Source organism: Varroa jacobsoni, unplaced genomic scaffold (assembly GCF_002532875.2).
Source record: "Varroa jacobsoni isolate VJ856 unplaced genomic scaffold, vjacob_1.0 scaffold_437, whole genome shotgun sequence".
Lineage (NCBI taxonomy): Eukaryota > Metazoa > Arthropoda > Arachnida > Mesostigmata > Varroidae > Varroa > Varroa jacobsoni.
The window spans coordinates 195,157-221,420 of NW_019213339.1; the positions used below are offsets into that span (position 1 = coordinate 195,157).

General features: G+C 41.0%; 3 protein-coding genes across 3 annotated transcripts; all 3 read right to left on the bottom strand.

The window, feature by feature from the left end:
• Positions 1 to 112: 112 nt before the first annotated feature.
• Positions 113 to 2,938, bottom strand: LOC147753494 (zinc finger and BTB domain-containing protein 8A.1-B-like; the record flags this gene model as incomplete). The annotated part of the gene is given in 1 exon segment (XM_086968326.1): positions 113 to 2,938. A coding segment is annotated over 1 exon segment (211 nt), but the record flags the coding sequence as incomplete, so codon positions are not given.
• On the bottom strand, positions 845 to 25,068 carry LOC111260430 (uncharacterized; the record flags this gene model as incomplete). Its single annotated transcript, XM_086968313.1, has 10 exons — positions 845 to 2,938; positions 3,216 to 3,383; positions 6,501 to 6,752; positions 6,959 to 7,141; positions 9,403 to 9,407; positions 9,739 to 10,525; positions 13,392 to 13,949; positions 18,073 to 18,101; positions 18,512 to 19,608; positions 24,292 to 25,068. Coding segments are annotated over 10 exons (4,110 nt in total), but the record flags the coding sequence as incomplete, so codon positions are not given.
• On the bottom strand, positions 11,157 to 14,494 carry LOC147753495 (uncharacterized). Its single transcript, XM_086968318.1, has 2 exons — positions 12,657 to 14,494; positions 11,157 to 12,279 (listed from the first exon to the last, which is right to left on the bottom strand). Exons 1-2 carry the CDS (start codon positions 13,243 to 13,245, stop codon positions 11,912 to 11,914), a joined length of 957 nt encoding a protein of 318 aa, XP_086824444.1. The 5' UTR covers positions 13,246 to 14,494; the 3' UTR covers positions 11,157 to 11,911.
• Positions 25,069 to 26,264: the final 1,196 nt, after the last annotated feature.

A 26,264-nucleotide genomic window follows, 5' to 3' on the forward strand; every position in this document is an offset into this window, starting at 1 on the left:
ATATGTATATATTAGCATTTTTTTTAATCATAGAGAAAGTGTTATTCAGTATATTATATTATTACGACGATTGCTGTTGTAATGGCAAACTCAGTTGCTTTCTGTTACTTACCGGTGTGCGATCTTGCGTGTCTACGCAAGTTTGATCGGTAACACGTCTTGTAGGGGCAGATTGAACAACAGTGAATAAGAGCACCGTTCCTCGATCGGTGAACCTCCCCAAATGATTCGACGCCCACCAACTCGAGACCTTCCGCACCAGTCTCACCATCGATATCTGCCACGTCCAACTCGTCCGGTTCCAGGTCAACATCAATAGGCATGTCTACCAAATCTATAAAATAAGATGTGACCAACGAATGTGGCCCAAGTTACTGGGCCGGTCAAGTTACAGGGAATCAATTATCCCTTAGCCAGTCACTAAGTAAGCATTTGTGCAGTTAACTAGCTACTTCAGTTTATTCAGTTAGATACACCGTGTTTACACCGTTAACTGACTGTTACGTAAACGCTTTATTCTGCCTCCATATCTTTGTCAGTTACAGCTGAAGCCGTAACGAAATCGAAGTGAGAGTTGGCCTATAAAATTCTTCTAGCACCTCAGGTGCTGCAGCCCGTTCCTCGACACCAACAGGCTTTTGCTTATACCATGAACTGGAAGCAAATACGACTGTTAGTGCGATGTTGATAATTTAACTCTTTAAGTTAGCTGAGGTTAGTGTGTAAATAGCTACGGCGAGAGAAATCAAAATGATTTAATCTAAATGATCGGGTTTCGATAGCGTAAGTAGGTCACACGACAGAGGTCTTTAATTACGAAGCTCGACATGAAGAAGACCGTAACTTGTTTCACACTGAGTAACTTTATTTCACTACGTATTCAAATATTTCCGTGAGTAGAAAACAGACATAACTTAATTCATATACATATCTTTAACTGTAAATTATATATCTTTGTCATAATTCATATTTAATGCGTGTATATATGTACAAGCTCTGTACAATGAAACTCATTATTGCACCATTTCATTCTTTATCACTAACTGGTTTACTTCGGCCAGCAAGTGCCTATCATAAATATATACTTTTAATTTGTTATTTATTTACTTTTCTAATTTCTCATTTGCCAACAAAGCACCAACATCGGCTACCTCGTCTGTAGCTCAACCAGACTCGAAAAGCTTCTCGGAAAGGACGTCATAATAATATAAGGTCAATGAGAACCCCGTTTCAAGCAGATGTCGTTCTAATCCAGAAGCGAAAAATCACTTCGGCAAAAAAACAGTTGCGAATATTGTAACGAAGCTGTACCTGATATTTCTAATTAAAAACAATTAACAATACTGTTCTCTCTTGAACACGTCCTTGACTTGAGCGTTCCCACGGCGGATTATAATACGCAAATGACTGCCCGCCCATGAAAGTAATACACATAAATCAAAGTAAATAAATAACGGTAATAAAGAACAAAGGAAGCACGTTTCAAGATCGCGTACATTACATCGTAACGGTGTCGGCTACACACAGCTGTAGGCAAACTGAAGCCTAGTAGGGCAGAAGGTCAGTAAAAACGGAAGCTATTTCCCGACTAGGGAAGGGCATCCGTCTATAATCACACCAGTCAGTTCGGAATTAGTACGTGACGTAAGTGGTAGACTTTCTCATGCGATCCTTGTTCAACGATAACTAAAGTAAAAAAAAAAGCCAAGAAAACAGACTAGAGAACAAGTATAGGGGGGCAAACACGCTTTAATATCTAATGTGCGGTTTACGTTTGAGCAATCGAAGGAACAAAAATGCCTCTACGTGCAATAAGATCGCCCCTGACAACACGCGTAAGCCTGTCCACCTCGAGTGCTGAAATTCAAAATGAAATATTAACTTCAATAAAAATTTACAGTTATCTAACTTGAATGGATTTTAGCCTTTGTACCTAGATAGATATATATATATATATATATATATATATATATATATATATATAGATCGCTGCAGAGGTATATCCCAGTGCATATTAGGCGATAAATATATTAGAAATTTGGACTAATAGAGAGATTCTAAATTGAACAAAAAAAAGTACAGTAAAAAAAAAGCTTTTGAAACGGCGGCGGCGGCGGCATACGTTAGAGCTGACTTTTGCCAACCCAGATACGTAGCTTGTCCTTACCGTTACTGACGCCGTTGTTTAATTCAAAGATTTTCCCAAATCCATATATAGTTACTCACTTGACCAAGAACACTTCCTTCTTATCTTTTATGCTTAACAAAAAAAACCATTATATCTAACTCACCTATCCTAAATGTGATGACACCTATCGTAGAAAAAATATTATATATCTTTGACTATAGGATAAGCTTGGCTCGCAAATGAGCTTCAAAAAATGGACGCGTGTATATCTATCTCCATGGACAAATCACAAAACCGCTAATCCTCTACCAAGGCCAAGACCTAAATTTATCCATGCCATTCATGTGGCCTAAATTATTCAGCTGACGGTCTCGATTCCCTTTTACAACTAGAACAAACTGTTGTTTTTTTTTTTTTTTACAAACTCTATGCTTTTCATATGAATTTCATCTAATATAACAATAAATCAGAGTTAAACCTCGACTTATTGTATTCAGTGAAACGAGATCGCCGCGAATATTCAGACTAGTTCCGACCGACCGACCGACCAATCAATTCATACGACAAGCAGTTGGTCTTCATCGGTTCGATTTTCGCGGCCGATTTTCAGCCACGCGTCAATGAGGTCTCTTGCACGGTCCGCCCCGACGTGTTGTGACGCGACGTGGGCGACAAGCCGATTACGCTGTTCGAAGCTGAGTGTGCATAGGCGACAATTGAACGCCCGGGTGTGAATGCTTTCATGACGCCGCAGGTGACACATTGTACGTAACATCTTACCACAGAATTTACACGCAAAGGGACGCACATCTAAATCAATCAACAGCCGCATCGAAGGGCAAAACAATCAATCACATCGAAGTATTAGAGACGGACTTGAACAACTTAGCTGTATTGAAAAAAAAAAAAAAATATGAAATTGGTTAGCACTTTTAAAACTGATAAAATTTAAATTTAGTTTTTTTTTTCCAGTATCCTATAATAGATGCAATAATAGTAGCAAGTGTCATTGATTTTCGTAATGATCTACAGAACGTGTAAACAATGATAATGAATCATAATTATAATACGTATTTGTAATCATTACCTGTATGTGAGAGGATATGTCTTTTAAGGTTATGCTTAAAGTTCGAGCGGTAGTTGCAGAGGCGACATTTAAAATCCTCGAAACTATTTTCTAACATTTTCGAAATTAGTGACCCTTCTAGGAACTCAGTGGAGAAAAGCGTTGTCTCCACCCCATCCGAGCGTTCTTCTGAAAGTCAATCAAATAGTTGCTTAAGGTGTGAACTTCGAGGTGCATATCTATCTGTCTGTGTTGGCAACAATACGACGATAACGACGGCTAAACTCAACAGATGAATGACCCCTCTCAAGGATTTAAGGTGGTTAGGAGCAGTTTGAAGGTACTGTTACGGTTGAGCTTTATTTTTTATTTCGTTGGTTTTTCAAGTTGTGTGCACAGCAATATATTTGGATGTGTACTAAATAGAAGAAGAACAACGAAAGTACACCCATTCACGATTCCTGTAAGAAGATTGCTTCGCACTGGGTCTGGGATGACCATGGTCCCATGAGTGAATCGCCTGGAAGATAACGCGGTATGTTAGACTTTGTCTATTCTCGTTTTTTTTTTTCTTCTTTTGCTACTGATTACAGTTTGCTTAGGTAGCAGTTCGAGTACGACATTTGATTATTAGCGAGAGTCTTGAGTGGGACGTCTGACGCATGATCGGATCAACGGAAAAATGAATACAACGTTTATCGGTGTATAATAGTAGAGACAGTACTTTATTTAACCTTGAAAAATATATTATCTGCGACCAACGTACAGTCCGATCGTTGCGTGACAGAGTGCGCATATAACTCAGATTGCGCCTGTCTGAGCATTTTGATTTCGATAAGTCTCGATTAAAGAATTGTTTTCAATATCGGCATCGACTCAGGTGCAAAGCGAGTGTTATTAGTCACACTCGGGATGACTTGTTTTGGAGCTACCGATAGCTGCTGCTGCTGCTGCTGCTGCGCTTGACTGATGTAGGATTGTTGGATGGAACGTCGTCGCGTCAAGTAAAAGAAGTCACTAACTAACAAGCAGTTCCAGATATGTTTTCGGCTCATCAGTTTACTCCTTTCCCAATTACACCGGATAGCTTTAAACCTTGCACCGTCTTCTTCTACTCATAGTTTCACTTATAGATCACCTAGACGTAGAGATTTAACCGGATTGATCACGGAACGTATTCAACACCTTCGGTACACTATCGCTATGTCCATTCTAAATATTAAGCCAATCAATAAAGCTTTGAGGCTAATAAAACATACTTTCTGTTGCAGTTCACTTTGGTGATCTGATTCTAGCTTCCTGAACTGCGATAATCTTCCGTCCTGATAGAAATTTTGCTCTGATCAGTACCGCATAGGCCAATCGTCTACGAGGTATATCAAGGCTGACTAAGCTTCGCCCCAGACGGAATACTGAGTTCCAGTATTTGTTCTGGCGCAATTTGGCAAAATTGTATCTAGTTCGTCAATCCCCCACTGTGATCTTGGTGTGAACGTTACTGTTCACGTATATACGTACTGCCATAATGGACGACTTATGATAAATAGGTATTTGCTTAGGTGAAGACACGATTTAAATAGAGATCATTCGTTCCCATTGTCCATTTGATTCATATTGAAACGAGGTAAAGTTTGCGAATGAAGAAGCTCGCTAACATTTGTTCTTTGTCTACACACGCTAGATAATGTGCCGAGATGCATAAAAATCCTAAACAGATCCCGATTAACGCTCAACTTACATAAGATAAACATATGGAATAAATATTAACAAGTTATATATTTGTCCAGTTCAGCATTCTGTTAACTTCTTTCTTCGGTCGTCTCGCGGTAGCATAATAAGAATTTGAGAGAGTAAGTGCAGTGGCAATAATAATCGTTTCCTTTTCCAATATGTCGATGCAGCGGTGGTGCGGTCATGTCAAGTTACCAACTACCACCAAACTAGGTTTCGCGGAGGTAAATTCTGCCTGATTGTAGAAGGACAACCTGACTTACCGTCGATAAACTCTTCAAGATTAGTTGCGCATTTCATCGCGTTCGCCATAGGTATGTTCTACTTGTTGGTCGTGGGGCAAACAACTGATAGTTCCGCTCGGTTCATATTCTAACAACGGAAGTCGGCGCATGACTGCAATATAAACTTTTCCTGCGTCTTACGTGAACGCTGTCTACCCCGCTCTGATACGCCGTAGTGCATATACGAGTACGGATTAAATGCCCCGCTTAATGGAACCGTCACGCACAGTGTGTTCACTATTGGTCGTAGACACCTCTGCATTTGCTATACTGAAACATGTTGTAGCTTATGGAAAAGCTCTAACAAGGTCAAATCCTGCCTCTTCGTCATAATCAATCTGCTACTGACGAACAATCGTTCTCCTTGAATTGAGCTATAGCACTCCTAATTACTATAGATGCGGGCAAATTATAGCTCAGATATTATCTAAGCGACTTTACCAAATACGTAATCCTTTTATTGGTTCCTATTACGAATCAGTACAAGCAGTGGAGAAAAAAGATTGGAAGCGTACACTATTGCGATAGGATTTGTTTTGTTTCTAAAGAGCGTATCGCTTACAATGGAATAGATTATATTCTAAGTAAGTCTCCTGTATATATATATATATATGTATATATATATATATATATATACAAAATACGTATAATGTGCAATTACGTACCTCTCAGCCATTGCTATCCATGTGAGTTTGTTCCAAGTACCCTATATATCAGACTATTTTACGTTACATCAATAGTTGTCACTTTCCCTCTATCGATGAAGACCGTTGTAACGGCATACTGTCTTTGTTTAAGTAAGATCCATTACTCTCCCTACGAATGGCTCGCATAATGTTTTCGTCATGTTTTTCGAACTGATCTACGCAAGCGACCGTCGTTTTCTGTAAACTCGAACCTTCAATCTACAAAGAATTCCAGCTTGTTCCGTAGTTATTCTTTGATAATGAGAGTATTCACACAAAAGCATTTCCTCTTATTAATCCTATTGATAGTGTTACGAGTTCAGCATATGTTCATTAATCGTTTCTGTTATCGCAGACGGGTGACTGCAGCAGGGTATGTCCAAACAGATTAGTCCAGAACGCCAAAAGCCACGATAGTGATGAAATCGAGGACGTTACGGTGGCCGACGGGCTGTGTAGGCGGTCGACGGAACTGCCAAGACCATCCCACCCAATCGGGTTGCCATTGCATGAGACTGTCGTTTCAGCCGGTGTTGTCCGTCGGGTTCGTCGAAGCCGCGTTCTCTGACCCTGCTGCAGCAGCAAGTCCTAGAACAATTGGGAACCGGGGTGGTGCCGACTAATATGGTGATTCAGCGAGTATTTCCGTCTGAACGACTGCTTGCAGTTGGTGCATGAAAAAGGCCGCTCATCGGTGTGCGTACGAACATGAACTTTCATGTTAAAGTTGCGATTTGTCTGATAGTCGCAGAAGCGGCATTTGAATGCTTTGTCCGAGTAGTGACTTCGTACATGCACAATGATGTCCCGGCGGGTAGTGAACTCCGAGCGGCAAACCATGCATGCTAGTGATTTGCCTGCAAGAAGAAGCAGCCACTTGACGGTATCACATGCGTCTTCTGGGCAGATCCAGTAATCTATACGCCTATTGCTCGGCCAAAAATCCCTGTCTAGAGTCGGGCAGCACATGGTGGAGCTGCACATTATAATAGTCTCTATAAATAGTAAGATAATCTTTGACTCTGGAAGCGTTTGCAGTAACGAAGCATTATTATTCACTTACCGGCCAAGTAGTAATGTTTGGCTTCATGTTCCATTAGCGTTTCCTGGTTCGAGTAGATCTTCTGTTCGCAGAACGCACAAATGAACGACGATGAGTCGTCTTCGTCCTGATCGTCGTCTTCTTCATAGTCGTCGCCCGCGTCCTCGCCTTCTTGGGCGGCCAGGATTCTTTTCCAGGTATCGGCTGCAACCAATTATATCAGTCCGGTGCTCTTTCTCGCACATTCTCTCTCTTTAGTTATCTTCTTCTTTTTCTGCGTTTTTACATAGAAAACATTATCCTTCACATCCTCTTAGCTCACTAAACGCAGCCTACTAGCTGCTAGTATCCATAATTAAAACGTTGAAGTCGCGTCGTTCTTGTGCATAGCTTCGATACGACTAAGACTGCTATGGGTATAAGCCAGCTACGTTTGACCACGTCCACCATATTTTGATAGATTTACGATTCAAATATTCGCTTGTTAATTCGGACATGTTTGTGTCAAGTTAAAAGTTAACCAAAGTTCATATGCAGATAAAACTTACGAACCATTATAATCACGACAAAAAGATTAGTAATAAGATCTACATTATGCTTATCTACGCTCCCTTGGGATATACTTCAAGGAAAAATCTAGAGTATGAACCTAACGCGCAAGAAGAATTAGCAAATGATAGGCGTGTGGGGTAATGAGGAGTTGCAAGGATTATGAAGGCTGCTATATTTATAAACGATGATACTTTTTTAATAATGACACACGGAGCAAAATACACATTGACATATATTGCTGTTTGAGTGTTATAACACAGACCGCGAAAAACACGCACTCGCCCGTAAATATTAAGGCACAGATAAAAACAAGATGTACGTACGTACGTACGTACGTACGTACTCATTTGAAGCAGATGCTTTTGCACAAAAATAATGTTATCAGCCATCGTTCGAGCACTGATTGTAAAATTTCGATGTGACTGATATAGTTTTGCCAGCTGAAATAGTTTCACTATATAAAATGTGTAGTATGTAAAACCCTGGTTTGACAGCTGATACAGAAAATTACGAATAACTAATAAAAATAATATTTTAGCAATTGTATTACAAACTTCTTGGGACATTATATACAAACAACGGCACGTCAACACACTACCAGTTGTTAGCAGACCATTTTACATGATCTGTATGTACGCCATATTTCAATAACATGTGTTATTATCCGCACCTTCGCATTCATATCCGCCACCCACACAAACATTTGGCACGGACAAATTATAAATATTATATGATGTTCTAAAACAAAAATCCATACGTATCTATATGTGTACGTAACCCGTGAAGGCACTTTGAGGCAAAGGTTGAAGGTTTGACACTCGAAAAAAAATAGCCAAGCTCTTACGATCCCCGGCAAACGGCTTTACTCGTCTCTTAAACTCTAAAATTACGCCAACCTCGCAAGTTTCCATAAATTTAAAGGGAAAAAAATATTGGCTAGATTACATTGGCGGTATGGATCTGTTAATCAAAGTAAAAAAAAAATGGCAAATCAACCACAATACATCATGGGAAAAGTTGTCCTCCGATGAGCCCCCTAACGCTTCTACAAGGACGATACGTCACTTAAGTAAATCATTCACTTTAATATTATCGCGCTTTTCTCAGCCGTGAAACTGATAAATGCTGTAAAAGTCTTATTGCTTTTTTATTAGATATAGTAAACTGGCCTCTGGTTAATGGAATGCCCCCGAGCTTAATAAATACGCTACTGAATACAAAATAAATTATTTGTCATAAATATGTCTCGCTAAAATCAACGGCAGTGTTTCAAACGGATATAGGGAGCTAGCGAGATTGGGAACGTTACCTCTCCTTCAGTAACGACGCCTTTTATATAGAATACGGGAAACCCTATCATTTCAAAAAAAAAAACACAACTAAAATAGGATTACGTAGTGTCGATAAATAAAAAGAAATTGGCGTACTCCTATGCCCTATGCATACCTGTTTTTTAATTATTCAAAAAGCACGCATGGATCAAGCTTTTGATGGCACCGATTTGCGTCAGTAACTAAGATTCATTTAGATTCTATTTATAACAGGAAATATGCGAAGTAAAATTCCGCTGAAAAGATCTATTGCAATGGTTAGTCTAAGCATTTTTGCATAAAAGTAAAAGAATCCACAGATCAGATAGACGTCGCCCACACCCTTGTATACAGGTTCACAAGGTTGAGTATGATGGATCTATTGAATGCCACCCGGAAATTGGAAACAAAGTATTTAATAACACTCCCTTCTATAGTGTTAATTTCCATCAAACACAAAGTACTTAATGTGATTAGGCGCATTATTTACGAGGGCGTAGCCTGTCATATAGAAAATGTTATATTTGACATGATATATGTAAAGAAACGTGTTGTTTCGACGATTTTAATAGCTACTCTAGAAATTCGGGTGATGGAACACACAGATACTTGAATTTGGCACATGGTATATCAAAACAAATTTGTTTACAGGCTTGCTAGTCTCTAATTGACGATACAGAAACGTGAAAAAAAGCCAGGCCCACACAGAACGCTTAGGGCAAATAATTGCAGTTTTCCTACATTCTCACACGGCCGACTCAACAAGATATTATTTTTATTTTTTCTGTATACAGATACACACTTACAATAGAGGCTATGCATCATTTGACCGAGACGTCATTCATCGTCCATAAAGTTTCTCTGTACTCTATAGCCATTTACCGAAGATTCATTGTCGACTCTTAAGGCAGAGATTTTAAGATTAGGGTTCGGGCAAGCTAATGGTTGCGGGCCATGTGATTTTCAAGATAGTTCTTGCGGCTAAAGCTTGCGTCACAACCGGGCTCGAAACATTTGTATGGTTTAATCGGCGAGTGGACCCATAGATGTTCCTTGAGGTCATAGCTAGTCCGACCTCGGTAATCACATACCTCACAAGGGTAGGGTTTTGACGATGAGTGAATCTTTAGGTGTTTCTTGAGATAGCGGTCCTGAGCAAAGCTAGCGTCGCACAAATCACATTTGTATCTTTTCGTCTCGTTATGTACCTCCATATGGCCTTTAAGATTGCTGGATGTACGGAACGCTAAACCACACACGTCACACTTAAAGTTCCGCTCGCCCGTGTGAATCGTGAGGTGTTGCGTGAGGAAGGTACGTTTCTTTAATCGCACCCCACAGACCTGGCACTGATATGGCTTTTCGTGTTCCAGCTTGTGCACGAGTATTTCATTGCGTTTCTTCGTACGGAAACAGCATTTATCACACTCGAATTCGCCAATTTCCAATTCCATAGGCTGGTCTTCGTCTTCGGAGGTTGAAAACGAAATTTTTGTCCTTGGTCGGGCAGAACGTCTTGGCCGCAAGTTGGCATAATCTGAAACGGCCGAGTCTGCTAATGCAGAGGTGCCTTTCGATGAGGAGATGCGTTTTCTTGTCGTGATCGGCGTGACTGACGCACTTGTCGTCGAGAAGTCTCTTGAACTTCGAATCGTAGCTTGGGGATCCTTTTCCCTTTCATCTTCGTCTGTCGAGGTATCCAGATCGATAGGCTGTCCTGCTGAAATTCGCGACCGTCACCAGGACGAAGGGGAATGAGGTCTCATAAATTAGTTGTTTTTTTTTTCGACTTGTCATCTCATTGTACCAAAGAAATTATTTGCAGTCAAAGCCTCAATTCAGGACTCGCCTGCACTCTGATGATCAGATCTTTTCAATGTCACTTTGAGGCGCTAGCCATACGCAGTATGAAGCGTTTTCACTAGGGGATTTTCGTAGACAAAAACATTCAGAATTCCAGGCCGCCATTCGTAGTTAGAAAGAGGCCATCAATGCCACCACCAAAATGTTATCGAAATTCGACATGTGAAATGATTAGTAATATATATGATGTCGCAGCTGTTGATCTGCTTCGTCATGGAATAGTAATACGTTGGCGTACAGACCGTACGACGACGACAAGTGTTTTATTTCAATATGCGATTCCATTGTCAGAGAATGACTACGTCATCTGCTCGAAATTGCTGCTTTGCCGCCCTTGTTGAACCCGTCATGTTAATAGGAACACCTTTCGTATCTGTAAGAAAAACAGCATTAGTAAAAAAAGTAACGCGTACGTAAACCAGCTGCCAGGTATGCGATTGTCGAAGACCAATAAGGAAGAGAAATCGAAGATCTGTAGAAAATACTCGCTATCATTCTTTACAATTGTAGTAGTTTTATTTCTATAATTGCTACTGTCATATTTTACATATTCGTCTACTAGTCACATTGCTACGGTGAGTTTCGTTACTTTTATGTTTAGTTATTGAGAATCGAGGAGGTTTCGTCGACTCTCTTCCAACGACGAAGTAAGTTATAATAACCTAACATGAATATCGAGTTTGGTACGGCTCTCTTTGGCTGTCTCGCCTACCCCATTACGTAATATTGCTTATTCTTGAAATTCCCTCGAATTCAATACAACGCAGGTACAAAGAACCTTCGAGTACACCTAGCTGCACTCAAAACCGGCTAAGTATGTAGTAACATTATGTTTTATGGTCATATTTATATTGTATATATGTATATCTTGAGAGTTTCGACCTGTAATACACGTCCGCAGAGCCACGATACAATGCCAAATACTGAACTTGATCGAAGATATTGCCTATATATATCCAGCAGGAACCAGCATCCGGAGAAAGCGTATATAGACACCCGCGCACAAAGATACTCAATGACGGGTGGCCATTATTACCACGCACATTTCTCATATACACACGCAAGCACGTAGATACGATATAGGTTCTACCCTCATACCTTTCTGCGCTTACGGATAGGTGCCCACTCAGAATAAAGAAGTAAGGACAAGGTAAAATAGCTTTAATGTAGTGTATAAAATATAAGTTAATAATAAATACACTCCTATGACTATTATTATTATTATTATCCGTGTTAGTTCTTAGTATAATCATTTGCCCTGATGTCCGTTGTTGCTGCTGCTGCTGCTACTACTACCGGCGCCGCTGCCGCCTCCGCCGCCGCCTCCGCCGCCGCCCGAGCTGCCAGCGCTCTTGCGCTTCTTATGATGCACCCGTAAATGATCCTTAAGACTTTCCGATTGTGAAAAGAACATTTTGCAGTGCGTGCAATGGTATAGATGCATTTTGACAACAGGCTCACCCGTATCACTCTTAGTATTGTCTTTTTTATTATGACTGACACTACTGATGTTGTCTGACGTCCCAGCGTCAACAGAAGTTTCCTTCACTTCTTTAAAACGTTGAGGTCGAATCTTAAACTTCACTTTTGGCGCAGCGGCGACCGATGAGTCCGGCTCTAAAATGACGAGGCGAAGGGGTAAATGCAAAAGAAGAGAGGTAGGAAATCGAGAAATTTCATTACTAGGTGTCACTTTCCATCAATGTTACGTCCATGCAGCCCTGAGATTCGCTAACTCGTTACTGTTCGCTGGTGACCGCACGGTCACTATTATTATGTTTCTGATATGGTTAACGGTAGATAGACAGAGTACAGAAAATGCATGCGAGAGTTGCGCAGCGATGAAGGCGAGCGCGCACCTCACGACTTCCATCGTATGCAGGAGACGAAAACTGTAGGGCACTTCGCACCGAAAGCCAGCCAAGAAAATATTTAACAGTACTACGTCTATTAGAAGGCTTGCAAGATAGATAAACGGGATAAACTTATCTTACCTGCTGCTGCTGCTGCTGCCGCCGCCGCCGCCGCCGCCGCTGCCGCCGCCGCCGCCGACATCGTCGTAGTAGACGCGATCGAATTGTTGCCGAATGTCGTTCTAATAACAAGTTTGGGCGAAGTGACCTCGCTTCCGTCAGCTTTCGGTACGCTTCCAGACCTCGTTCGATACGAAGTAGCTGTCAAGGTAGTGCTGCCGCTGCTACTGCTGCTGTTGGCTGATTCCTCGGACATAACGGTCGAGGTCGTTGTGCTCGCCGCATGCATCGGTGACGCTAACTGTATATTAGTCGACGCCAGCTGGCTTGCTGTCGATGGAGAAGGAACGTTTGCCAAATCAGCCGCAGAGTTACTTGAAACCGGCTGGCCATCCTCAAGTACTGATGGTAAATGCAGAACGAGTTTCTGATACACTGGCGCCTTCGTGGGTAGCGTCGAACGTCGCGTTTTGATCGGCGAACGCATATTGCGATATCGATTAAAGAGCAGACGCGCTTTTTTCACTGAAGCAGGTGCCGGTTTACTCCAGCGAACCATCCACTCTTCGTTATCTTCGTCGTCGGCAAACGGCTCACGTGAAGGCGTCATGCACGCGAATGGGGATGCTTTTGCTACTTGATTTTGCGAGGTAACATATGCAGAGCCTGCAGAGGGCGAAAAGCTGTCGCGGCCAGCTGCTGCTGCCGCTGTTGAAGAACTCCCACTGCGAACGCAGCTACCGTTATTAGCCGTACCTGGCTCAATGTTGATGCTATCATTGTCGAATACTGTTGCGCTCGTTATTGGATCCTGGCGTTCCTGCGACCGAGCGGTACTAACGAGATTGCTGATACGGTCTTCGGGTAACGTTATTCCTGACGCTGTGTGCTGAAGCTGCAACCCTGTGGAACATTTGACCTGGTCTGAAGAACTAGATTGTGCCGAGTAGGCCGAGCTGGCCGTGTCTCCTTGTCGAACATTTAGTAATTGAAATTGGTTGCGTTTGGGCGACGAATAGTTCGCTGGAATGTTGCGTGATGATAAAACGAACTCAAACCGATCAATAACGTTTTTCGTTGGCGGTGAACTTGAATCTGCCACCAGCGGTGATGTCCTATTGCTTGTTAGGGAAAATACATCCTGCCTTTCTTTCACAGTCTCCTGCTGCCTTACGGCTATTGGGGAAGACGGTGGAATGCTTTCGTCCTGTGAGGATTCATCCGCCGATCCTGGAGCTGGTCCGTGAATTTCGACGTGAGCTTTCAGATCAGCTGTAGAGATCGCCGTATACGTGCAGAATTCGCATTTTAACTCTGTCCAAAGGGTACGAGAAATACATGTTAATGATCACATGTATTTGGTTGGCAGCGTATGCCACCAATAACGATTGTTGTACACAGTACGGATCGACAATCCTTATACTCTGCTTTACCTATATAACTCAATCATTAGGTTTTTGTGTAAGATTAACGACTTTCTCACACCTATTAATTTTAAATATCAAAAAAAGGACGAGTGTTAGATTCCATTTAACCCTGTGCACTTTTCCGTCTTCGAAATGATATTTTTACTCATAACAGTGTGATGCCATAATAGGCGACAAATGAAGGAACCCATGACGTTTCAACATGCAAGATCAATGAATAAAGCACACGCAGGTATAGTTGAATTTATAGAAACAAAAATCGGATTGTTTTGCAGGACTTCATTTGTTGTTTCAAGTCGAGTCTTCATTGTATTTCCCCTGAGTAAAACATAATATCAACAATTGTAGAAACTGTTACTGGTAGGTCGGTGACACGACGCCACTGTTACGCATTGATTTGTTAACTTAGCGCGTTTTTAGCGGTAGTTATATTACACGCCCGTAGCAAGACGTGATCTGTCCTACGCGTCGTCGATGGCTTTCGGTGACGGAAATAGGAGTGGCCCTAGAAGAATAGCAAAAGTTAGAAATGATCATAAAATTTTCATTTGGAAAATCAGTTCTACTTTTCCTTCAAGAAGTGTCATTTCGTAGAGACAAACTAAAAATGCTACGTGTTTGTACCAAAAATTTTGCTTATTTTATCATAAATATGTTAGCGTCCATTCGTAGATCTTTCGAAGTGACCCTTAGAGCAGTGTGATATTCTTGTCTATACAGAGGGCCTTATTCCAAGACGGTACTAATTATACACTATACAGATGTATAACCGTTTTAAGGACTAAAACGTTTAAACGACTTTCGCCGATACGGAGCTTCAGGCTCGTATACTCTACAGGCGAATATATTCGTCTATACCTAAACAACATACGATAAAAAATTTTCCATCACTTTCTAATACGTTTACGTAGAAATAAATCATAATAAGTTCAAGTACCGACTCCCCCGAAAGAGAAACTCTGCATTATTGAGTATGTTTCGTGCTCGAAACTCAACCCCACTGGTATATTCGGTATCTTTAAAAGAAATAGTTCATAAGTAAGCTTGTTCCACACGAGTCATAGTTTGTATTATTTAGACACAACGTAACGCGCCCCAACGATACGTTTTGACGGTCAGTAATTCTCGGAGCAGTCGCAGCTTTAAGCAGTATGCCAACGAGCTTCAAGATATAGTCCTCGATTTAGCTGTACCAATGGCAAGATCATGTACGAATACACTGAGAGCAACAAAGAAACACTGGAAAAATAGCTTAAATATGATAAATGTTAGTCTTCCAAGAAGTTTTCTTTACCAGCCATCGATTTAGAACTTCATTAAATATATGGCACATGTGCAACGCGTCCCGTTCAAACACCTTTGGCTTTATTTCATAAAAGGTAATCTGTTCGCTGTAATTTTCCGCCCAGACTTTGTCCGCTCAGAATAATGTTACGAGCATTATTGCCTATTGCGAAGGTATCGCCGCTGAGAGGTCTTAGTCCCCAGATCATATGCAACGTAGAAAAGGGCAAAATATAATTTTGCCAACTCGCTGATTTCATTATTAGCCCTCGTGAAAATTGCCTAAGGCAAAGACATGTGATTCGCAGTTGCTGGATTATCAGGCATAGTTCAATACGTCAATTCCGAAACGCATTCTCAGTCCCAAAATAAACGGAGATATTATTAACTTTGTGCCAGCCTATCAATTCGCTCTGTCGTCGCAAAGCTTTATCATTGTAACAGACAGTAAAGCTCTATAATGCTTGATATATATGTATATATAGGTGCGCATGGATTATATATCCCGAAAATCAGGGAAAAAACCAAAAGAACGTCATTTTTTCTAACCCATTTACTACATTACTGAGAAACACATAAAGCCGTGCATAATAGTCTCAGTTATAGTTATAACACCCTATCTCATTCAGCCCACAATAATAAATAACCCGTTATTACAATTGACTAGCATTATTAAATGTATAATACCGGTACGCTTCGCATTTCTATAAGTTACGCCCGCGAACTACTTGAATTCAGTGAGACACACAGTTTCAACGAACACTGGCATTGCGGAACAACATAATGGGAGCTGAGTCTTCTGAAACTGTTTGCAGAACGCTGATTAGGTAGGTATCTATTACGGAACAACATTTGTCTTGACGTGTTTACCTGAAGTACGGTTTCTGGCGAGAACGTCTAGAAACCACCGTACACCGTACAGGCGTGTACTTTTTGCAGAAAGTAACACAGCCAAAAGCTATATTAGTAATACGTCAGCTCTACCGGCAACTGAGTAAGACGAAAGGACCTATAAGAATGATATTATAAACAGCTTCACCGTTGGTGTCGCGCAATACTTCCGCAAGGGAATACGTCTAGTAATACACCTTATCCTTAAAAGAACATAGGAAATCAGTAATATATTGGAAAGTCTTTTTCAGTAGCTTCATTTTCACTACGATAATATCAGATATCGCGCTAGTTAATAGATCCATGCAGCGAACCATCTTCTTAGAACACCATAATAAATTACGTTTCCAAAGTGAACCCGAAAAGCGATTTAGGCACTGTTCAGCCGTAGCCGTCTAGCTTCAATCATCGTGTAACTAGCGTCCACCTACAAACAATGTTGTCGTATAAAATAGCTTTTTTTTTTTTTTTTTTCCGAATCTCAGTACCTCAACTTTTGTTGGAAGGTGCATACTATACGGAGACAAAATGTTTTCTACGTAAGCCACACACCTGATTTCTTGCCCGGCTCAAGTTACTGGCCACCTGGTCACCTAGCTTGGGCCATACTGGAGCTAACTCAGAACTGAAAAGTTTGTTATCATTTATCATGCTATGAGCATTGTTAGGGCCGTGTATTAGCTGACCAATTTGCCCTACAATTACGTATTTTTGATATTACTGAATATTTTGTCTAAATTAGAAAAATAGCTAGTTTCTAAACAGGTGATCGACCACTGATGCCAAAGAAAATATTCTAAAGGGATAAGCATAATACGTGCTACATACGATATTTATTAAAGGCCCATTTTGCCTCAACTGGAAAACTCGCGTGGGATCAACCAATTATATTACGAAGATTTGTAGCTGCTCCGAGCAGTGCTCAAGCAAAATAATAGATCAAGAACAGTTGTTTCAGGTCTTACACAGCGTTACCATAATAAACACGAGGGGTGAAATTAAAAATGGGCCAGTCTAGCACAGGTCAGACGCTTTGATGGCACCTAGAGAAAAGTACCAGTATTACCGGGTGCGAGAGTACGATTCTATCTATTCGGCCACTTTTATTGAGTAGACAACAATGTATCAGTATTTTAGTATTCAGCTAACGCTGATTAATGTAAATGTTTAATGAGCACTTCAGCGAAAGCACACATAATAAAATATGTCGATAACAATTATATGATTTATTAAACTCTGGACAACAGTACCCAAGTTGCTGCAGTGACAGATTTAACAAAGTATAGTCGTATTCGAGAACAGTAGCAATTGGAGCTTCACGTTGATTGATACATGTGAAAGTTCCAGTTCCGGTTTTTTGACTTATCTACAAATGCGCGCAAAAGACATGTCAAAGCGATGCGTAACGTTCTTCCTGAAAGACATGTGGTGTGATACTATGCAGAGTAAAAAAAGATTTACATTTGGAAAAAAGCCAGCTCAAAGTTAAGACTGAGCTGGAAGCTAACTAGACCAACATTGTTATCCTTCCTTCTGAACAAAATACATATAGAAAAGTAAAGATATACAGGTAATGCCTATTAAAACGTGCTTTCTTTTCATAGCTAATAACATAACAACACTGTTTGTAAACAGCTAGGCAAATCTTCATTAATCGTCCTTAAATGGTGAACGAGTATTGTCTCTTCAAACATTTAGACTTGGTTTTCTATGGTTTCATTCGATCTAACTCAAACTAGATTTCAGTGTGTAGTATTTGCCATACTAGCACATACAAAATATATTGAACATTAATCTACAGACTCAGAACATTTGATCTGGCTTCTTTTTTATACTGATATGGCATAAGAGCTGTCTGGCCGCGCTGAAAACAAAATAAGTTCAAAGCAGATTCGGGCAGACATGACTACTCATAGTTTTTCCGCAGGATAAGGTTCCCGTTACTTTATACAGCAAACCGAATGCATGTATTTCTATATCTATCTCAACTGGGTGCGCTATTGAATCCGTCAGTTTTCAGATGATAAACAGTGGCAATATGTCCAGTTAATTGTAAATTTGAAATGAAAGCGTATATAGCTAAATAGGTCATCAAATTCCCCAACTGCGAACACTGATGTGACGGCACCACCGATACGTTCTTGTAATCGTGTGTGTAAAGTTACTGCTTTTTCTACATATACGAATACATTAAACGAGTATTATATTCAATTTTATATTTAACACCGTCGCTTCCTTCTTTCATTTCATACATCGTTTCAGATCGTTCCCAACTAATCAAGCGTGGCGCCTTCCAGCGATGCCGCTTGTGCGGACGAGGGCAACACGGGAAGCGATGAGGATTTCAGATGTAATTGCTGTTCCTGTTGTGGCTGAACCGACTGACTTTGCTGCCGCTGCTGCTGTTGTTGTTGTTGTTCTGAGAATTCAAGTACTTCGTTCGATAGTCCTGCTTGATCCTGCGAGTGCTTGGGGGCCTGTTGGGTACGCTCCTGGGAGCTATGTTTTACCATATGCTTACGCAAGGCTGACACGTCACAAGCAGCATACACGCAGCGATCACATTTAAATGGTCTTTCCCCCGTATGAACCCTTGTGTGAAGCTTGAGGTGCACCTTCTGCGTAAATGATTTCGAGCAAAACTCACATTTAAATGGTCGCTCGCCAGTATGAACTCGACGATGCCGAAGCAGTCTGGCCGGGTAGACAAAGTCCCGATTACAATACTCGCATACGGTGCGGCCAACGTCGGACGGCTTAAAAGGTAACGTCTCGAAACGCCGTAACGTTGTTGATGAAGCTTGGGATGCTGGCGGCGGCGGTACACTGGCTGCATTTGAAGTACAGGATGCGACCTCGATCTGTGCACTACCGAAGGCTGATGGTGTCAACATAGTAAGAGACGACGGTTTGAACAATCGAAGCTCGCCTGCCATCTCTGCCACCGTTTGGGGGGGTGAAGCTTTTGGAACAGGAGTTATCGATAGAGAAAATTGAGCAGATGGCATCGTGGTCTCTGTAGCTATCTGTGGTACTTCCTGTTGCTGTGTAGAAACAAGTGAGGGATTTTCCGTCTCCATTGAAACTAAGCAAGGAGCATGAAGAACGGGTAGATCTCTGCGCCTTGAACTGCCAGCTAAGGTAGGATCAAGCGAACAGGATCGCTGGCCCTCTACGGGACTTATAGGAACGAACCCTGGTGATAGATCGTCAATGTTTATATCGCTGAACGCTTCGAGGTTCTTCTCAAGTTCCTCGAGGAACGCCGCTTCTGCAACACACAGATGTGGAGTTTCAGTATTGAAGGTTACCACGCATAGGCGTGATTTCATACTAATCAACATAAGGAACAAAGCTGATCGGGTCATAAACTGATTCCATTACTTCAATAAAAGAAGGCAATACCCACAACGAATATCAATCAGTCTCAGCTAGCGCATTAGCTGAGTCACAGCAAAATAAAATCTGCCGCCTACCCTAATCTATGTACTATTAATAAAAGCAATAATAATTCAAGCAATACCATAAATAAACATCTGTTAATTACCTGGTCGCTCGTTATGGTGGACGGGCTGGTCTCAGGTTGGTTTTGTGATCCCATCGTCGGGACATTCGCAAATCACTAGTGGGAAGTGGAGTCACACCTACTTTGTTAGTTCTCACACAGTAACAACAATCTAAGACAGTATTATTATATTCTTATTGCACAGATATTACATCCGTTTCCCTTTATTATTGTTGACCATTGTTGTATGAGGCAATCTGCTTGAAACGTCGGTTGATTAGAATCGTTTTTCGAAGCGATCCCTTCATGTTACCAATGCGTCTGATCGCCGGATCTGGAAGGAGCGTAAATCCGTTAATAAGGTTCCCGATGTATAATTGTATGCGTATATGTTATTTGAAAAAACGACAGCAAAACCTATAGATATATGACGGTCACGAAGTTCGTAAGGACGACTGTGCATTGTACGGGTCGTACTTTATTTCGCGTTTCGAACGAATCTAGAAATGCGTTTCGTAATTACGAGGGTTCTAGAGATGTGTTCATCCCTTGATCTTGAAACCAATGGGTGACATTATTTGACTTTGGCTAGCATTTTCGCTATATGGCCCGCTTAAGTGCAATGATAATGTGGGTGGTATTCATAGATTTTATTTGAACACTCTTTCGTGATACTACTGCTTTCTTTTGTTCCCTCTGGCTATTTTCGTCTGGCAACTCTCCACACGCGTCGTTCTAGTTTCAATAGAAGGGCTTCATAGTCACAATAATATTTTCACCATTTTGCCCGCACGTAAACATGCCCTTATGGTAACCATATCACCGTTGGATAGCCGAGCAATTGTATATACTTGTTTACAAAATAATATTACATTATTTCCATAGTCATCGTCATCCACCTACAATCGGTATGATATAATTATCTCGTGTTTTATTGTACGTCTCATTATATACGATATTTTCGTAGAGTACGACGTGCTTGTATGTGTGTCCGTCCGTGTTTTTGTTTGTGTGTAGGATTCCGTGCCTACTGTCGTTCGTTTTGTATACATGCCCAAGTCTGTATACATACAAGTCAGCGTCCGACTGATTCGTCGCAATAGCCGCCTCATATAATGCATTATGTTACATATATGTCAGCTAGGTGCCATCGCCTCGTACGTGCATGCGTACGAGGCGATGGCACCTAGTTGATCGACAATATCAATCATATACATAAGACCAAGTGACTAACGGAAGTCGTTGCCATGCTACCGGCTTCAGACTGAAATGGCACAATACGGATACAGTGTAACCCACTTTTGATTATTATAGGGTAAAATTAAATAGATTCTCCTGAGAAGAGAGAGATATCGAATGTTCTGTCTCAATTATTTTCCTTTTTTACAGTCGTTCGCTCGACGTTCTGTCTTTGTGTTTTGTGTTGAAAGAGGCTCGTTTTTCATTCACGTAGGGTCTGACCCGGCGGAATCATTGATAACGGCGCTAAGGATTTTTTCTACTTCATATGAGATTCAAGTAGTTCTCTCAAGCTAGGTAGTTTAAGGAATAAATTTTGCATCCGTGACTGTAGCTTGTGTTCACTGCTGTACGATTTATTACTAGGGCCTCTTTCGGTGTAGTTGGGAATTCGGCATTGGAAAAAACGACATTTGCATTTCAGCTAAGACTCACGAACGGTTCAGTTCTCAGCACGCGATGCACGGCGAGCATGAGCTCATACAGTGATCATATTCATATTCTGCTGTAATTACATTATTATATGGCCTTAAACGTCGCTTGTGGTAATTAGCAATAATTTTGGTAATAGTAGTCCAATATTGATAAGCTCACTGTGCAACTAATGTTCTATCCATGTACATTATATATTGTCATGGCTATGCAGTGATAAAAATGACGATCTTCCGAATGCTTTTGCAACCGGAATTGAGGCTGAGTAATCCAATAAACGGATGTTCGTTGCGTTGTAGCGTCGTTTAGGGGTTATATATAAGTCACCGTAGATGTTGCGTTCATTCGACGGTCTAATGATTTAACTTTCTTTTTATCTTTCAACTTAGTGCGTCGCAGTAATTACGTCGGCAGCAATAAGCACCTTGGTCGTTTAAGTACGAAACACTCACTTACATCTGATAATGAATGTAGATCCTTGTTGTTTGTCTATATTTCGTTGTTGACTAAACCCGAGGTACGCTCATAGGTCATACATGTATAGGTTGCGAAAACGTGTAGACATAGTCACGTCCTGGTACAATGACGAATAGAGTACGAAAAGGCCGTTATGTTTAAAGTAGAACTTTTTTTTAATGTCATTCGGTAGCGGGTTGTACTCAAATGAAGGCTGGTGTATAGACAAAACATGTTGTACAATAACAAAGAAAAAAAAGGTTCCTCAATCAGACCTACTTAATTAAAGCTAAATAAAAGATTGGCATTTGCCGCTAGCTCTAAGGAATTTAATTAATTGTATATGGACAATGCACTCATGTAGGGTTTTTTCGAATTTCGCTCCCTACGGCAATAAGCTACCGCTGCGCCACACCTAAAAGCGGCGGCGGCGGCAGCAACTCTCCTTGTTTTAGTCTGCTTAGAGTTAGCTCCTTTTACTGCTAAATGTGGCCGATGAATAGATATATAATAATACTAAATACGACTTTTGCAATTTCGACAAAGCACTCTGTACAGGTATGTTACCTATCTCTGCATACTACTATTTCTTTAGGAAACAAATATTCGTGCTTTTCGATTCAGCTATGCACTTTAATTGAAGTTAACTAAGTATTTGGTATCAGGGTATTGGGGCTTAGAAAAATAACCTAAGCCTCAAAATCGCCTGGGTCTGTTGGCGAAACTATGGCCACAAGAGGCTGCGGCGCCCGAAGCATAATGTCTGCAATTTTCAGCTGAAGGCCTACGCGTGTTCTGAATGCTGTTTTTTTTTTCTCAGAGAAATGTTAGGCCTTTTAGGGAGCTGTTTTGCGTCAGCAATACGGTGAGTGGCCATCTAGTGGAAGCAAATCCTGGATGCTATATCGAAGGGGTGATTTCGAGAACCTGTCCACGCGGTTTAAGAAGGCGAACGCGTTAAAGGAACAGCCCCGTGTGATGACGATACAATTCGTTCCGGTAGCTTTCGAACATGTACGGATATTAAGGTAAAGTAAAATGAAACTATAAGTTAAATTTCTCAATGTATACACAGATTGGGACAGAGATTTTAGGTAGCCAATTATCTGTGTCTGACAAAAATCGTCAAAGGAACTCTTCAACAAGATGATTATAATGGAACAATATAACGTGTAAATGGTACTGCTTCTATATAATTGTAACCAATAATCGTCTTGTCCATACGGGTTATTCAACTGGGAATACATCCGCTGGCTTTGCCTTAAACACATTTGATCATAAGACGAAAAGGGACCTTTAGGACAGAAGCAAAGGCGAACACAGACTAGACCTAAACACTGTGAACAATGATGCTAATTGCTCACCTAAAGTAGGCTATCGGGCTGTTTTCGACTAGCAGATTGCTCTCATCACTTACTTCTATTGATTATATTTAATTATGCGCATAATCACCTAAACGGGATAATTAATAAAAATAAAGATTTCCAACGGTGCTACAGCTAAACGAGAATGAGCGATCTCGTATAAGTGCTGCTTGTTAGTGATCGTTGTTTCGTACTTCCGATCACTCATTAGAAATTAGCGTATTAATTAATTAATGCCTCTTCAGAGTCAACTGTATCTCCGTCAACGCTCTATCCCCATTCGTTTCACATATCTACTATGGAGTCTCACACGTTATCAAATGTAATGATTCGTACTGCACGCGATTACGTACGCATGACAAATTGAAAAAATGACCACACGACACGAAAATTCGGCCTACTGTAGCAGGAAAAACGCTAATTGTTGCTCCCCCCAAATGAAATCAGTTGTTATTGTACTTAGAAAATTACACGGACTTGACCCATGGAAACAGTATAGAATACATACTAACGATATTGCTGATTTCCAAATTCCAGGATCCTCAAAGAATAGACACTCTGTCTGATTGCGTGTACATTGACAAAAACGAGTAGTAGATACAGTCTGACCACTTTACGTCCCAGATCTAATTACGCAAATCACCTTAATTTGTTTAGGCTAGATCTGAAAAAATGTCTCCCATGCCCAAAGCTCATAAACGTTTTACTGAACTTTAGTACATGCTAAACTGATTAATAATAGATATAATATATTCTTCATGCTTTACGTCTTTCTTTCGCCAGAGCTAGCTCGTCACACGTTAGGAATGTAATTTATTTTTCTTCCTTTTTGCACCAGCTGTGTGATACGTGCTAACGAAGATGAACGATTTTTTATTTAATTCCTTTGTCAGATTTCATTAATTACCTTCATTTCCCTGTTTACATGACAACACTACAATAAAAATAGAGATTTGTTTCCTAAATGATGTCAGTTTGTCTTTATTGTCACGGCTATCGTCATTTTTGTTATAACTCCGCTTATTGTACTCTACGTCCTAATGTGCCGTTGTTTAATGATGTGGTTGCTGATAATAATGGGCGAGATGCGGAGGAGGCGTATGCAGCGGAATCTGCAGCTGATGCTGAAGATGCTGTTGCTGAGCCACTGCGGCCGCTGCGTGATGATGAAGATGCTGTTGTTGCTGCAGAAGCGCCTGCTGCTGCTGTTGAAGCACATGCAGTTGCTGTACCTGTTGCTGAGCAGTTGTCGAGTGTATTTGTTGCTGCTGCTGCTGCTGCTGCTGCTGCTGCTGCTGTGTTTGTTGTGTCTGTTGTTGGGCTGCCGCAGCTGCAACAACCTGCTGTGCTTGTTGTGGCTGTTGCTGTGCTTGCTGAGACTGTTGTTGCTGTGGCTGCTGTGTTGGCTGTTGTAGGCCTGTAGATTGCGTGTCCTGCCTCTTGCCAGGACACACTTTATTGTGCTGGTAGATTCCGCTTGGATAGGCGGTACGGTAGTCGCAGCCTTTACACTTGTACGGTTTGCCGCCAATATGCGTGCTCATGTGATATTTAAGGTTGTTTCGATTGCTGAAGGTCTTCGCGCAGTGGGTGCATCCGTACGGTTTTTCTGGTGCGTCTGGGCCTTGACCGGCGAGGGGCCCACGTCGCGCTGGGGTCGAGGACGTTCGCTCAGAGCTAGAACTGTTTGTTGTAATAATATTATTGTTTCCGCTACTTCCATTACTGGTTGGGCCACTTGCATTGGCTGTGGTTTTTTTTGGCTGGACTGGCAGCAGGGTTAAGCCAAACGGATTAGACTCCAGCAGACGCGAAATTTCAGCCAAAGCTGAAAATCACATGAATCGATATTTATTGATAGTGACGAATGAGGCGACGCGCTTCAGCCTATTCGCGCAATACAACGCAGTCGAAACCGCAAGAGAGCAGCTTTTATATCGCGATCGTTTCTGGCTTTGTGTAAAAAGAAAAAAGCCAATTATTAAGTGTTTTCTGTGACTTCTCATTGTTTGAAGAGAATCTATAGAGAAATGCTGAATACAGCCTGTGTCAGTGGCGGTTAGAAACAAATGGCCAGGATGTGAATGTTTTCACTTTATTAATAAAATAAAGATAAAGCTCGCTGACATCTATTTACTGTACAGATGCGATTGTGTATTTCATAACGTCAGGCAGACACTAAGGACATTCTGCACTGATCGATCGTTCCGATACCATACTGTTCTCTGAAAGGATAGAAATCACGTTAGATTGACTCTGCAAGTATCGAAATCAAGTGTATTAATATATACGCTTCATTGAAATCAATGCGAGTTAGATCTGCGGATCAGGACTAACTTGTCAGGAAAAAACAATCTAGTTGCAGCTTTACGGTGAATGCTTTATTTAGCCACTTACTTCTATATGCACTATATGATTTATATGTTCCGACTTCTGTTGCTATTGACATTCAGTAGTATAAGTTCATAGGTATAATATACTATTACCATAACTTAGCATACGTAGTAGGAAAGTCCATATCTTCATGTATCCCAATCGTCTCGGTTTCTACCTAGACTGCTTTCACTTGATTCTTCAGAGATGTTTCGAATGTAATTGTATGTGTTTGTTACAGTCATCAACCGTTGTTGTTAGTCTAGCCTATTAATGAAATACAGATCTACTCTGATCATACGGTGGCTGACGAGGAACGCAAACGGATCTGATTAGGAAGCGTATAAATAGTTAAGATTGCCCATGGACTACCCGACACCGAATATTCCTAAACGCCCTAGTGAAGATGACGTGCTTGATTGTCCAAATTCGACTAATCTTCTGTTTAGCGGGCTCATTAATTATGGAGAAGTTGAAGAAGATTCATATAACGATTCGACAGATTTTCCCGCGTTCACACAATGCCTCCAGCACAGCATAGCACTGACCAATGCTCATTATTGTTTATTTATTCTTACGATTATCCGCAATATTTTACTAAAACCGAGAGCACTATGGTCGCTTACCCGTATACTAGTATATAATAATAATAATAAAA

What these genes read in the sequence shown, in the direction of transcription:
- LOC147753495 (XM_086968318.1), bottom strand. Translation starts at nt 13,245, where the DNA reads ATGACGCCTTCACGTGAGCCGTTTGCCGACGACGAAGATAACGAAGAG. An exon ending in GGCAGCAGCAGCAGCAGCAG is followed by an intron (nt 12,280 to 12,656) that starts GTAAGATAAGTT and finishes TCGTCATTTTAG; the next exon opens with AGCCGGACTCATCGGTCGCC.